Source organism: Castor canadensis, chromosome 8 (genome assembly GCF_047511655.1).
Source record: "Castor canadensis chromosome 8, mCasCan1.hap1v2, whole genome shotgun sequence".
NCBI classification, from domain to species: Eukaryota; Metazoa; Chordata; class Mammalia; order Rodentia; family Castoridae; genus Castor; species Castor canadensis.
In genome coordinates this window covers 91808026-91824172 of record NC_133393.1, presented here as the reverse complement: position 1 = coordinate 91824172, position 16147 = coordinate 91808026, and the positions used below count along the sequence as shown (strand labels likewise).

At 34.9% G+C, this 16147-nt stretch overlaps 1 protein-coding gene across 1 annotated transcript; it reads left to right on the top strand.

Annotated features, from left to right (window-relative positions):
- The first annotated feature begins 10967 nt into the window (after positions 1 to 10967).
- On the top strand, positions 10968 to 11933 carry LOC109679775 (olfactory receptor 9S13-like). The gene has a single exon (XM_074084857.1). The coding sequence runs from the start codon at positions 10968 to 10970 to the stop codon at positions 11931 to 11933; it is 966 nt and encodes a 321-aa protein (XP_073940958.1).
- Positions 11934 to 16147: the final 4214 nt, after the last annotated feature.

Here is a 16147-nt window from a genome sequence, read left to right as displayed (position 1 = left end):
CCTGATGAATTCTCTGCTGAATTCTATCAGACTTTTAAAGAATTCATACCAACCCTCCTTAAACTGTTCCACAAAATAAAAGGGAAGGAAAACTGCCAAACACATTTTATGAAGCCAGTATTACACTTATCCCAAAATCAGGCCAAGACACCTCCAAAAAGGAGAACTATAGGCCAATCTCCTGAATGAACATTGATGCAAAAATCCTCAACAAAATAATGGCAAACCGAATTCAGCAACACATCAAAAAGATTATTCACCACGACCAAGTAGCCTTCATCCCAGGGATGCAGGGGTGGTTCAACATACGAAAATCAATAAATGTAATAAACCACATTAAAAGAAGCAAAGACAAAAACCACTTGATCATCTCAATAGATGCAGAAAAAGCCTTTGAAAAGATCCAACACCATTTCATGATAAAAGCTCTACAAAAACTGGGAATAGAAGGAAAGTACCTCAATATTGTAAATGCTATATATGACAAACCTACAGCCAGCATTATACTTAATGGAGAAAAACTGAAACCATTCCCTCTAAAATCAGGAACTAGACAATGATGCCCACTATCTCTACTCCTATTCAACATAGTACTGGAATTCCTAGCCAGAGCAATTAGGCAAGAAGAAGGAATAAAAGGAATACAAATAGGTAAAGAAACTGTCAAAATATCCCTATTTGCAGACGACATGATCCTATATCTTAAAGACCCAAAAACTCTACTCCGAAGCTTCTAGACATCATCAATAGCTACACCAAGGTAGCAGGATATAAAATCAACATAGAAAAATCATTAGCATTTCTATACATTAACAATGAGCAAACTGAAAAAGAATGTATGAAAACAATTCCATTTACAATAGCCTCAAAAAAAATCAAACACCTAGGTGTAAACCTAACAAAAGATGTGAATGACCTCTACAGGAAAACTATAAACTTCTGAAGAAAGAGATTGAGGAAGACTATAGAAAGTGGAGAGATCTCCCATGCTCATGGATTGGTAGAATCAACATAGTAAAAATGTCGATACTCCCAAAAGTAATCTACATGTTTAATTCAATTCTCATCAAAATTCCAATGACATTCATTAAAGAGATTGAAAAATCTACTGTGAGATTTATATGGAAACACAAGAGGCCACAAATAGCCAAGGCAATACTCAGTCAAAAGAACAATGCTGGAGGTATCATGATACCTGACTTCAAACTATATTACAAAGCAATAACGATAAAAACAGCATGGTACTGGCACAAAAACAGACACAAAGAACAGAATAAAGGACCCAGATATGAAGCCACACAACTCTAACCAACTTGTCTTTGACAAAGGGGCTAAAATTATACGATGGAGTAAAGACAGCCTCTTCAACAAAAACTGCTGGGAAAACTGGTTAGCAGTCTGCGGAAAACTGGTTAGCAGTCTGCAAAAAACTGAAACTAGATCCATGTATATCACCCTATACCAATATTAAGTCAAAATGGATCAAGGATCTTAATATCAGACCCCAAACTCTAAAGTTGATACAGGAAAGAGTAGGAAATACTCTGGAGTTAGTAGATATAGGTAAGAACTTTCTCAACAAAACCCCAGCAGCACAGCAACTACAAGATAGCATAGATAAATGGAACCTCATAAAACTAAAAAGCTTCTGTTCATCAAAAGAAATAGTCTCTAAACTGAAGAGAACACCCACAGAGTGGGAGAAAATATTTGCCAGCTACACATCAGACAAAGGACTGATAACCAGAATATATAGGGAGCTTAAAAAACTAAATTCTTCTAAAACTAATGAACTAATAAAGAAAAGGGCAAGTGAACTAAACAGAACTTTCTCAAAAGAAGAAATTCAAATGGCCAAAAAACACATGAAAAAATGCTCACCATCTCTAGCAATAAAGGAAATGCAAATTAAAATCACACTAAGATTCCACCTCACCCCTGTTAGAATAGCCATCATTAGCAACATCACCACCAAAAGGTGTTGGTGAGGATGCGGGGAAAAAGGAACCCTCTTACACTGTTAGTGGGAATGTAAACTAGTACAATCACCCTGGATAAAAATTTGGAGGCTACTTAAAAAGCTAAACATTGTTCTACCATTTGATCCAGCAATACCACTCTTAGGGTTATACCCAAAAGACTGTGACACAGGTTAATCCAAAGGTACCTGCACACCCATGTTTATTACAGCACTATTCACAATAGCCAACTTATGGAAACAGCCAAGATGCCCCACTACTGACAAATGGATCAAGAAAATGTGGTATCTATACACAATGGAATTTTATGCAACCATGAAGAAGAACAAAATGTTATCATTTGCTGGTAAATGGATGGAATTGGAGAACATCATTCTGAGTGAGGTTAGCCTGGCCCAAAAGACCAAAAATTGTATGTTCTCCTTCATATGCGGACATTAGATCAAGTGCAAACACAACAGGGGGATTGAACTTTGATCACAAGATTAAAGCGAGTGCACACAAGGGAGACATGAAGATAGATAGGACACCTAAAAAACTAGATAGCATTTGTTGCCCTCAACACAGAGAAAGTAAAGCAGATACCTTAAAAGCAACTGAGGCCAATAGGAGAAGGGGACCAGGAACTAGAGTTCAGTTAAAAAGACTTAACCTAGAAGGTAACACACATGCACAGGAAATTAATGTGAGTCAACTCCCTGTATAGCTATCCTTTAACTAGCAAAAACCCTTGGTCCTTCCTATTATTGCTTATACTCTCTGTTCAAGAAAATTAGAGATAAGGGCAAAATAGTTTCTGCCAGGTATTGGGGGAGTGGGGGTGAGAGGGAGGGGGCAGACTGGGTGGTAAGGGATGAGGTGGGGGCAGGGGGGGAGAAATGACCCAAGTATTGTATGCACATATGAATAATAAAAAAATAACAATTAAAAAATATATAAATAAATAAATAAAAATAAAGGTCTGATAGAATTCAGCAGAGAATCCATCAGGTCCTGGACTTTTCTTTTTGGAGAGACTCCTCATTGCTGCTTTAATTTCATTTTGTGTTATAGATCTATTCAGGTGATTAATACCCTTTTGGTTCAGTTTTGGATGGCCATAAGTATCTAGAAATCTGTCCATTTTTTTTTAATTTTCAAATGTATTAGCATATAGGCTCTAAAAGTAGTCTCTGATGATTCCCTGGATTTCTGTGGTGTTTGTTGTTATCTCCCCTTTTGTGTTTCTGATTTTACTGATTTGGGTTTTTTCTCTCCTCATGTTAGGTTTGCCAGAGGTCTGTCAAACTTATTTATTTTTTCGAAGAACCATCTTTTTGTTTCATTTTCTTTGTATGGTTTTTTGTTTGTTTGTTTCTATTTCATTGATTTCAGCCCTTATTTTAATTATTTCTCTCCTTCTGCTTATTTTGGGATTGCTTGTTCTTGTTTTTCTAGGAGTTTGAGCTGTACATTGATTTGAGATCTTTCTGACCATTTAATATATGCACTCATGGCTATAAACTTTCCTCTCAGGACTGCCTTTGCTGTGTCCCATAAGTTCTGGTAGGTTGTGTCTTCATTTTCATTAACTTCTGTAACCTTTTTAACTCCTCTTTTATTCCATCAATGACCCATTGATTGTTAAGAAATGTGTTGTTCAACTTCCAATTGTTTGCATGCTCTTTACTGCTGTTTTTGTTGTTAATTTCTAGTTTTAGTGCTTTGTGGCCAAATAGAATGCATGGGATTATTTCTATTTTCTTATATTTGCTGAGGCTTGCTTTGTGCCCAAAGATAAGATCTATTTTGGAGAAGGTTCCATGAGCTGCTGAGAAGAATTTATATTGTGCAGCAGTTGAATGAAATATCCTATAGACATCAGCTAGGTTCTTTGATCTATGGTGTGATTTAGTTCTAGGATTTCTTTAATGATTTTTTGTTTGGATGACCTATCTATTTCTGATAAGGGTGTATTAAATTCTCCCACTACCACTGTGTTAGAGTTTTTATATGCTTTTAGGTCCTTCAGAGTTTTTTTTTTTTTTTTTTATGAAATTGAGTGCATTGACATTGGGTGCATATGGGTTTATAATTGCTATTGCCTTTTGGTGTATTTCCCCTTTTATTAGTATGGCGTATCCTTCTTTATCTCATTTGATCAATGTAAGTTTGAAGTCTACTGTATCTGAGATAAGTATTGCTACTCCTGCCTGTTTTCAGGGCCCATTGGTTGGTAAATCTTCTTCCAGCCTTTCACTCTCAGCCAGTGCTTATAAAAAATTTCTGTCAATAAGGTGGGTCTCCTGTAGGCAGCAGGTTATTGGATCTTCCCTCTTAATCCAGTTTGCCAATTGGTGTCTTTTGATGGGGGAATAAAGTCCGTTAATGTTCAGTGTTAGTATTGATAGGTATATGGTGATCCCTGTCATTTAGTTGTCTTTGTTGTTTAAGGGTTTCATTGTGTGCAGCTGAAGCAATGTTATTCTCTACTTTCTTGCCTTTTCTTCTCCTGTGGTTTGGTATTGCCTGCCCTTTCATGGTTTTCCATCTGCAGGAAACTGAAACAAGATCCATGTCTATCACCCTGTATTAGTGTCAACTCAAAATAGATCAAGGACCTTAATATCAGACCAGAAACTCTGAAGTTAGTACAGGAAGGAGCAAGAAACACTCTGGAACTAATAGGTGTAGGCAAGGACTTCTTCGATATAACCACAGCAGCTCAGCAACTAAGAGAAAGGATTGACAAATGGGACTTGATAAAACTACAAAGCTTCTGCACAACAAAAGAAATTGTCTTTAAACTTAAGAGACCATCCACAGAGTGGGAGAAAATATTTGCCAGCTATACATCAGACAAAAGACTGATAACTAAAACATACAGGGAACTCAAAAAACTAAACTCTCCCAAAGTCAATGAACCATTAAAGAAATGGGCAAGTGAACTAAACAGAACTTTCTCAAAAGAAGAAATTCAATTGGCCAAAAAACACATGAAAAAATGCTCACCATCTCTGGCCATAAAGGAAATGCAAATCAAAACCACACTAAGATTCCACCTCACCCCTGTTAGAATAGCCATCATAAAAACACCAACAACAACAGGTGTTGGTGAGGATGTGGGGAAAAAGGAACCCTCTTACACTGCTGGTGGGAATGCAAGATAGAGCAACCACTCTGGAAAAAAATTTGGAGGCTTCTTAAAAATCTAAACATAGATCTGCCATATGATCCAGTAATTCCACTCCTGGGGATATACCCAAAGGAATGTAGCACAGTTTATTCTGAAGGCATCTGTGCACCCATGTTTATTGCAGCACTATTCACAATAGCCAAGTTATGGAAACAGCCAACTATTGATGAATAGTTCAAGAAAATGTGGTATTGATGCACGATGGAATTTTACTCAGCCATGAAGAAGAATAAAATCTGATCATTTGCAAGTAAATGGATGGTTCTGGAGAACATCATTCTGAGCGAGGTTAGCCAGGCTCAGAAGACCAAAAATCATATGTTCTCCCTCATATGTGGACTTTAGATCTAGAGCAAATACAGCAATGTGGTTGGACTTGGATCACATGACAAGGGGAGAGCACATATGGGAGATATAGGAATAGGTAGAAAACCCAAAACATGAAAGCTTTTGATGTCCTTACTCCAGAGGAACTAATACAGAAACCTTACAGTGACAGAGGTCAACATGAGAAGGGGATCAGGAACCAGTATAAAAATTAGTTAGAGATGAATCAAGTTGGGTTGGAACACATTTGTACATGAAGGCAATGCTAGGAATCTCTCTGTACAGTTGTCCTTATCTCAATTCACAAAAATGCTTTGTCTTCCTTATTATGCTTATGTCTTCTCTTCAACAAAATTAGAGATAAGGACAGAACAGGTTCTGCCTGGAAGTGAGAGGGGGAGGGCAGGAGGGCAGAGAGGGGGATAGGGAGGAGAAATGATCCAAACAATGTACACACATGTGAATAAATGAATAATAATTTTAAAAAGAGTGTGAAAAGCACTAGAGAAAATAACAAATTACATATCAGTGTAGAACACTTTAAATAATTGTGAAATTCGCTTCAGAAAATATGGTAACCAGAAAACAATGGAAGAACTTTTAAAATGGGTCCTGGGAGGGCCAAAAAATACTCTACCAGGAAAAATATACTTTGGAATTGAAGAGAAAATAAAGAAGCTTCTGATTAACAAGATGTATTATGCAAAATTTGCACTATAAGAAATGTTAAGGGAAATTTTGGGGGCTAATGGAAAATGTTATCAGAAGAATATAGTAACTCAAGTACATTTTGAAAAGCACTGCACATTTTGAAAAGCACTGATATTGATAAAAACCTGAGTAAAGTGCTCGTGGATTGGTAGAATGAACATAGTAGAAATGGCAATACTACCAAAAGAATTCTACATGTTTAACACAATTCCCATCAAAATGCCAATGACATTCATCACAGAGATTGAAAAATCTACCCTAAAGTTCATTTGGAAACACAAGAGACCATGAATAGCCAAGGCACTATTCAGCAAAAAGAGCAATGCTGGAGATATCACAATACCTAACTTCAAACTATATTACAAAGCAATAGCAATAAAAACAACATGGTACTGGCACAAAAACAGACATGAAGACTAGTGGAACAGAATAGAGGACCCAGATATGAATCCACGCAGCTATTCCCACCTTATTTTTCACAAAGTCCCCAAAAACATATGATGGAAAACAGACAGCCTCTTCAACAAATGTTGCTGGGAAAAGTGGTTATCTGCCTGCAGAAAACTGAAACTAGATCCATGCCTGTCACCCTGTACTAGTATCAACTCAAAATGGATCAAGGACCTTAATATCAGATCTGAGACTCTGAAGTTAGTACAGGAAAGAGCATAGAATACTCTGGAAGCAATGAATATAGGCAAGGACTTCCTCAATAGAACCCCAGCAGCCCAGCAACTAAGAGAAAGTATGAATAAATGGGACTTCATAAAATTAAAAAGCTTCTTCACAACAAAAGAAATAGTCTCTAAACTGAAGAGACCACCCACAGTGGGAGAAAATATTTGCTAGCCATATATCAGACAAAGGACTGATAACCAGAATATACAGGGAGCTCAAACACTAAACTCCCCCAAAATCAATGAACAAATAAAGAAATGGGCAACTAAACTAAACAGAAATTTTTCACAGGAAGAAATCCAAATAGCCAAAAAACACATGAAAAAATGCTCACCATCTCTGGCCATAACGGAAATGCAAATCAAAACCACACTAAGATTCTACCTCATCCCTGCTAGAATAGATATCATAAAAAATGCCAACAACAGCAAATGTTGGCAAGGATGTAGGGGAAAAGGAACCCTCCCTTGTAACCCTTGGTGGGAATACAAGCTAGTACAACTACTCTGGAAAACACTATGGAGGCTTCTTAAAAAACTAAGCATAGATCTGCCATATGATCCAGCAATCCCAACCTAAGGATATTCCCAAAGGAATGGAACTCAGGTTATTCCATAGGCATGTGCACACCCATGTTTATTGCAGCACTATTCACGATAGCCACACTATGGAAACAGCTAAGATGCCCCACTATTTGATGAATGGATTAAGAAAATGTGGTATTTACACACAATGGAATACTATTCACCCATAAAGAAGAATGAAATCTTATCATTTGCAGGTAAATGAATGGAACTGGAGAACACCGTCCTGAGCAAGGTTAGCCAGGCCAGAAGACCAAAAATCGTATGTTCTCCCTCATATGCGGACTTCAGACCTAAAATAAATGCAACAATATTATTGGACATGGGTCACATGCTAAGGGGAGGACACATACAGGAGGAATAGGGAAAGGTAGGAAACTCAAAACTTGAAAGTGTTTGATGTCCCCACTGCAGAGGAGCTAATACAGTAACCTTAAACTGACAGAGGTCACTAGGGGAAGGTGACTGGGAAGTAGTGAAGAGGTCTGGTAGAGATGAATAAGTTCGGGTTGTAATACATATGTGCATAGAAGCAATGCTAAGAATCTGTCTGTATAGCTATCCTTATCTCAAACTAGCAAAAACACTATGTCTTTCTTATTATTGCTTATAGCTTCTCTTCAACAAAACTGGAAAAGAGGGCAGAACAGGTTCTGCCTGGAAGCGGGTGGCAGGGCGTGGAGAGTGAGGGGGCGGAGGGCAGGGGAAGAGATGGCCCAAACAATGTATGCACATATGAATAAATGAATAAATAAACCAAAAAAACTCTGAGTAAATATTTTTATATTCAATTTTTGAAATGCTTATGATAGTTTAATGACAATATTATAAAACTATTTCTTGGAGTTTATAATTTGTAGATACAAATATGATAACTGTAGCTTGAGTACAGTAGCAACTTGGTCAATAAGCCTACAAAATTGTAAGGTTTCTATACTTAATGTGAAATGACTCACGTCAAACAGTCTGTGAAAATGTAAGAGTATACATTTACCATAAAGCAATCATTAAAAAAATACAAATTCATGTATCAAAAAATTGATACTTATTAAAACAGAATTCTAAAATGTATCATAAGTGAGAATTAAAGGTTTTCAGATTGAGATAAAAACATGCCTTTTCATTGGATTTATGCATAGTAGATGAAGAATGGTTGTAATAAATCACTTCTATGAACTATCTTTTGCCGTATTTATTGCAATTTTGCAATAGTAAAATCTTAACCATTTGTCAAAGGAAATGAGAAATTTTGTATAGCATCAAGAAAAATGAATGAGTAAATTTATGATATGTGAAAAATTAAAAAGGACTGCATCTCTAAATGTTTGAAGAGTCCTCAAATCATAAAAATTAGTTATTTACATTTTCTTCAACTATACAGTAACTTCTTGATCTGTTGCTGTATGTTTGTTCCATTTAAAATTAAGTACTTCTAGTCAAACTGCTTGTTTTACTAGTTTATTCTGTAAGTAGGAGGTTATTTCTTGTATCTTCCACAGAATCCTTTTAACTTTCCAAAGTTAAAAGGATTTACTCTCTCTCTTTGTTTGTTTTTTTTTTCTATTATGACACAACATATCTTACTGATGAGAAAAACCTTTAAACCCTGGTGAATATGTTAAAGGATTGCCCACCATTTTGGATTCCCTCCCCAAGAGAGAATTTCTCTCAGGACCCATCTCAGGAAACTGAAACATAATAAAAGATACGCTATGATTTTTTGCTAGTATTTTTTGATGTTAGCAAATTGGTATCACAATCTGAACAGTGAGAAAATACAATTCTTGTTGCAGAATAATTTCCTGTTTGTTAAACAAAGGTTTGCTTCTTTCTTTTCATGTTTTTCCCTCTTCATGAATGTTTGCAAGTTCACATTACAGTGTTTACTAAGATAAGAAATAATACTCATTGTTATGAATACTTCATATTGTCTTAGACAATTTTAGATATACTTTTTTCAGTATTTCTGCTGAAACCAGGAACATGTTAATGCAAAATATGAATTTAAGGAAAACATGCAATTTAGTTGTTAATAAGCTCTATCAGAGATTATTCTTATCCTTTTCTTTGACTTCTAAAATCAATTGGTTAATATATCTTCTAACCTTTGTTTTTAAGAAAATCAGCTATTGTACCTAACATAATTTCAAATAAGCCATCTACCTTAAAACCATGTAAAACTTAGTGAAGACACAGTAAATGGGACAATAAAAGTTAAAAGAGACATTGCACAATTATAAATTTTTTATCTAATGTATTAACTGTAATTTTATAGTGTATATATAAACATATGATTATAAACTTACATTAATCTTTTAATTACAAATACATTTTCATAACATGTATATTATTTGATTTATTGAAAGTTTTCCATTTTATGTTAAATTATTGAATAGTAATCTAATGTGTAGCTCAGTCTTGTAACTGTAAAGTCACTTATCTGTTTTTTAATTCTTAGTTTGCTAATTCCCAAAATTAAAATTTTGGGGAATTAAAATTCTGTATCTCTCCACAATATTAACATTTTATAATTATAATAGCATGAAGCTAAATAAATGTACCTGATGCTTGTTTAAATAGATATTACTTCCTTTTATTTTTCACTTGCAGTTATCTTTAAATTACAGCATATGCTTCCCATTTTCCATATGCACTGATCTTTGCTTTTGTAATGATGTTTCTTCTTATAACGAAAGAAGTGTTTCTGCTCAAGGTTTTAGAAATCTCAGTTTGTATTACTATGTTCAAAAAGAGTCAAGGAAGGAAAAAAGAAAGAAAGGGAGGGAGGGAGGAAAAGAAACATCTAATTTCATTGTAGGAAATATAGGGACAAAAATCTATTGTTTTTAACAGATAAATTGTGCCATGAAGGATTTATGTTATTATAGGTACAAAAATAATGGAAGAAATAATTATACAAGGTTAATATATAAAAGAATGAGGATTTTTTCAAGATTTGAAGCTTTCCTTCAAGCACAAGACAAATTTAATACTACATATTAATTTTCCATAGTAAATTTAAAAAAGAAACAGCCATTAAAATAAAATATAATTATCAACTGAACTCAATTGTCAGTCTTAAATGATGAAATTTATATTATATTATTTTATATTAAGTCTTCAGGGGATAATGTTTTCTTGAGTAGATCATAATGTCTATAAAAAATACCTTACACTAAGGGAGGCATCCGTTAGTAGCAATAAAGAGATGAATAAAATCAAGAAACAAAACAAAAGCAAGGCATTTTTCTTAAATCACCATTTTCTCAAAGCACATGCAGAGAGTCAATCTGCATTATTTGCACATATTTACCAACTGACTCTTCACTAGGAAGAATTTTTAGAAACAGCAATCCAGTCATTATGTTCACTGGTGGTTCATAAAACATTGAGAACACCTGATAAAACAAATTCCCTTTCATGCAAGTTCACCAGTGTTTTTTACTAAAACAAAGACTCTGTTAACTCATTTTTTCCAATTTGCCATTCCTCCAGGTCCACCTACAGTCAGCTATGAAGAGAGAGCTGAATAGGAATTCCTCAGAGGTGACCGAGTTCATTCTGCTGGGGTTTAGAACCTCTCCAAAGTTACAGATCCCCTTGTTCTTAGTGTTCTTGATCATCTACACAATCATTGTAGTAGGGAACGTCAGCATGATAATCATCATTAAGATGGACTCCAGACTGCAAACACCTATGTATTTCTTCCTTAAAAACTTGTCCTGTTTAGATCTCTGCTATTCCACAGTCATTGCTCCAAAAATGTTAGCCAACTTCTTTAGTGCTGAAAAGAAAATTTCATACAATGACTGTTTGGTCCAATTTTTCTTCTTTGCCTTGTGTGTTACTGTTGAAGCCTTCCTTCTCTCTGTGATGGCATTTGATCGGTTCTCAGCCATTTGCTCCCCTCTCCTTTACCCTGTGCAGATGTCACACAAAGTCTGTGTTCAGTTGGTAACTGGGTCCTATATCTGTGGATGCATTAATTCTGTAGTACATACAGGTTTCACTCTCAATTTGAGTTTCTGTGAAGAAAACAGACTGGACCACTTTTTCTGTGATGTCTCAGCCTTGAACAAGATCTCCTGTACTGACACGTTTGTCAATGAGATTGTGCTGTTCAGTTTCTCTGCTGTCATCATTATTACCACCACCACTGTCATTCTGGTTTCTTATGGGTATATCCTCTCTACTGTTCTAAAGATTCCCTCCACCCATGGCAGGAGAAAGACTTTCTCCACCTGTGGCTCCCATATAGCAGCCATGAGTTTATTCTATGGAACTGTTTTCTTCATGTATGCCCAGCCTGGGGCCATGTCTGCACCAGAGCAAAGCAAGATCGTAGCTGTGTTCTACACACTTATAACACCAATGCTGAACCCTCTAATATACAGTCTGAGAAACAGAGATGTGAAAGATGCTGTGAAAAGATTATTATCTGGGAAACAGTCCTATTGGTGTCATTTTAGAAACCATTAAATAGTAGACAATTTGTTTTCTAAAGGTTCTAGTTACTTTTATTTTTGTAAAATTATAATATGCCAAATATATCTTATATATGACAACAGACATCATTTTCCAAGTTTTATAAATTATATTTCTAATAATATAGGTACATCCATCATTAGATTGCATTCTTAGAATATATGAAAGTATATATGATCTCATTTTTTGAGGTGATAATTATAATTTCATCTTAAGAAGTAGATACTAGAAATTATTACTATTAATCTTTAAACTATTTTCATATCTCTGTATATTATTCTTCATCATTTTTATGCATTTTGTTGGTGACAAAATGGAATAGTATCATCCAATCCAACATATATCCTTCAAAAAGAAATTCTTCATATAAAATTACAAGACTTACACTCCAAGTTTTTCCCAATTTTCCTGTTAATATAAAGTATTACATTATACAGTAAAAGATGAAATGGAAAGAAAATATTCTATATAGCATAGATTGTTTTTATTACCTATTTTTACATGAGGAATTTTTTTCCTGTTAATATAAAGTATTACATTATACAGTAAAAGATGAAATGGAAAGAAAATATTCTATATAGCATAGATTGTTTTTATTACCTATTTTTACATGAGGAATTGAAGTGCTAGGAACAAAAGTAACTTGCTGGAGTCAAATTCAGTATCAATATGGCACCAGAATTTTTATTACCTAATTCTATCCAAATCCTATACATGTGGAATAGACTAAAAATATAATCAGCCAGTCTAGAAACAAACATTCTTTTTTCTTTTTTGACAGTACTGGAGTTTGAACTTGGGACCTTGCACTTGCTAGGGAGGCACTCTACCTACCATATCTCTATTTCTTTTGGTTTAGGTAACTTTTTCAGAGAGGGTTTCTGCTGTTTTTATTTTGCTGTGCTGGTCTTGAAACAGGGTCCTCATGCCTATCCCTCCATGTAGCTGGAAGGAATACAGACACATACCACCACATCCAGCTTTGTTGAGATGGAATCTCCCTTTTTTGAGCCTGCTGGCCTCAAACTGTGATCTTTCCAATCTTCACCTCCCAAGTAGCTGGGTTACAGATGTGGCCACCACATTCAACCTAAAAACAATCATTCTTAAATGCACGTGTAGAGTCATTCTGGGAAAGTAACAAATTTGACCTTTCTCTTGTCATTATTAGTGTAAACATTATTGTTCCATTTTCTACCACTTTAATCAAGTTTTGGTATAAAGCAGTATAATATTTGCATATAATTTTGCTTATTGTTTATATAAAATTTATCACATTGAAAACCAGATATTTTTAATGTTAATGTTTCTCTAAGTTACATTTAAATTTTAGTTAATATAATTTTTATTCAGTTTGTCTAGCTTGAGACCATAACTCAAATTCTTTCCATGCCTACATTTTTATAAAATAGAGGAAATGAGAGATTTTCCTCACTTTCTCTGCTTTTGATTCTTTAAAGATACATAAACACTAAATAGGAACTAGGAACCTGATTGAGCCAGATGTGTTCCTGGGAGAGAATCACTTACGTTAGACATATATTCAGATGGTTATGTCACTATTCTGACATATCTGTGTCAGACTAGGTCAGAAAGTTAGTCCTTCAATTTCTCTTCCTTAAATGTATACTGTATCCAATCCCATTGTAGCAAGGTTTTTTTTTTTTCTTATTCACTTAGCATTTTTTTTTCATTTTTCTTTTATTATTCATATGTGCATACAAGGCTTGGTTCATTTCTCCCCCCTGCCCCCACCCCCTCCCTTACCACCCACTCCGCCCCCTCCCGCTCCCCCCCCTCAATACCCAGCAGAAACTATTTTGCCCTTATCTCTAATTTTGTTGTAGAGAGAGTATAAGCAATAATAGGAAGGAACAAGGGGTTTTGCTGGTTGAGATAAGGATAGCTATACAGGGCATTGACTCACATTGATTTCCTGTGCGTGGGTGTTACCTTCTAGGTTAATTCTTTTTGATCTAACCTTTTCTCTAGTACCTGTTCCCCTTTTCCTATTCGTCTCAGTTGCTTTAAAGTATCTGCTTTAGTTTCTCTGCATTAAGGGCAACAAATGCTAGCTAGTTTTTTAGGTGTCTTACCTATCCTCACCCCTCCCTTGTGTCCTCTCGCTTTTATCATGTGCTCATAGTCCAATCCCCTTGTTGTGTTTGCCCTTGATCTAATGTCCACATATGAGGCAGAACATACGATTTTTGGTTTTTTGAGCCAGGCTAACCTCACTCAGAATGATGTTCTCCAATTCCATCCATTTACCAGCGAATGATAACATTTCATTCTTCTTCATGGCTGCATAAAATTCCATTGTGTATAGATACCACATTTTCTTAATCCATTCGTCAGTGCTGGGGCATCTTGGCTGTTTCTGTAGCAAGGTTTTGAAATTTTTTCTTAAGGGGTGTTAATGATGGAATTTGGGTAGAAGAAATCCTGGATGCTCAAGACTTAATGGCTTCACTAAATGATGTAATCCAATTTGACACACAATTACAGCTCATTAAAATAAGCACCATTGTGTTTTCAAATTTTATTGTTACTTCAAGCACATAAGTCTCACCGATATTTAATGATATGACAGATAGGCCAAATCAGGATGGATAAATCACTAGTCTTCACAATAAATACTAATCTGTAACATTCAACTCATATCAAAATTCCTAATACATAAGGATTACCTATTTTGGTTTATCAAATTTACTGTTGTGATCATAGTATATTTTTATATATACTAGATTCTATTTCAAGATATTCACTTTGGTCCATTGATTTGCTTCTCTAATTTGCAAATGTATTTATTTTTTGTTGACACATGATAATTGTACATATTTATGGTATACTGTGTCTTCATTTTGAGTTCTAATTTCATTTATATTTTTAACTGGGCTATGTGATAATTTGATAATGTATAATGTGTAAGGTCATATCAATATAATTAGTATTTCTTTCTTTTAAATTTTTATCATTTCTTTGTTTTGAGAAGATTTGAACTCCTTTCTTCTAGATCTTTATAAAACAGATAATGAACTGTTGTGAATTATAGTCATCCTTCTTCTGCAGAAGAACCTTAGAACTTCTTCCTCATTTAACTGTATTTTGTTACCTATCCCTCTCTCCCTCTACACTTCCAATCTCAATTGATCACTAATTTACTCTCAACTTTTTAAAGCTTTCACATATGAAAGAGAATATGCGGTATTGTCTTTCTGTGCTTGACTTTCTTCACTTAAAACAATGTTCTCCAGTTCTATCCATATTGCTACAAATGACAGAATTTAACTTTTTAATACCAGAATAATATTCCACATTATATATACACTGCATTTTATTTATCCATTGACAGACATCTCAGTTGATTCCATATCTTGGTTATTGTGAACAGTGCTGCAATGAACATGGGAATACAGTTATCTGATATATTGACTTCATATCCTTTTGATATACCCAATGGTGGGTAGCTGGATCATATGGTAGTTCTATTTTTAGTTTTTGTTTTGGTTTGAGGAAATCCCATACTGTTTTCCCTAATGACTGTTAGTCAGCTTTTCATCACTGTGGCAAAATAACTGAAGGAACAACTTAAAGGAGGAAGGGCTTACTTTAGCTCATGGTTTCAGATGTTTCAGACCATGGTTGGTTGTTTAGGCCATTGCTATTGGCCTAAAGTGAGTCTGAAACATCATTACTGAAGGTTATGGTAGATGAAACTGCTCATGTCAGCAGGGAAGCAGAGAGAGAAAGACAGCAAAGGTCCAGGGACCAGTTATACACTTCTTTCAAATGTACATCCTAGTGACCTACTTCCAACCTCTTAATAGCCCATTCAACTATAACCTCATCAATGTTTCAATCCACTGATGATTCAATCACCTCTCCATAGTACCACCACCTTAGAACAAAACCTTCATCACATGTGTCTTTTGGGGAGATGCTACATATTCAGATCACATCAATGACAATACTAATTTACAGTCCCACAAAAGTGTATAAGTTAGCTTTTTCTACATCCTCACCAGCACTTGGAGAGTTTTGTCTTTTTGATTGTAGCCATTCTAACTCAGTGCTTAGCTTTATGTTGATATCACATGCTTATTACATGATAGGATTTAATGGTGGAAAAGGCTATCTCTTATTAATATATTTCTTAGTTAATATTATTCAATACTTCAGTGAACTTTTCTATTTAAAATCAATTC

What these genes read in the sequence shown, in the direction of transcription:
- LOC109679775 (XM_074084857.1), top strand. Translation starts at nt 10,968, where the DNA reads ATGAAGAGAGAGCTGAATAGGAATTCCTCAGAGGTGACCGAGTTCATT.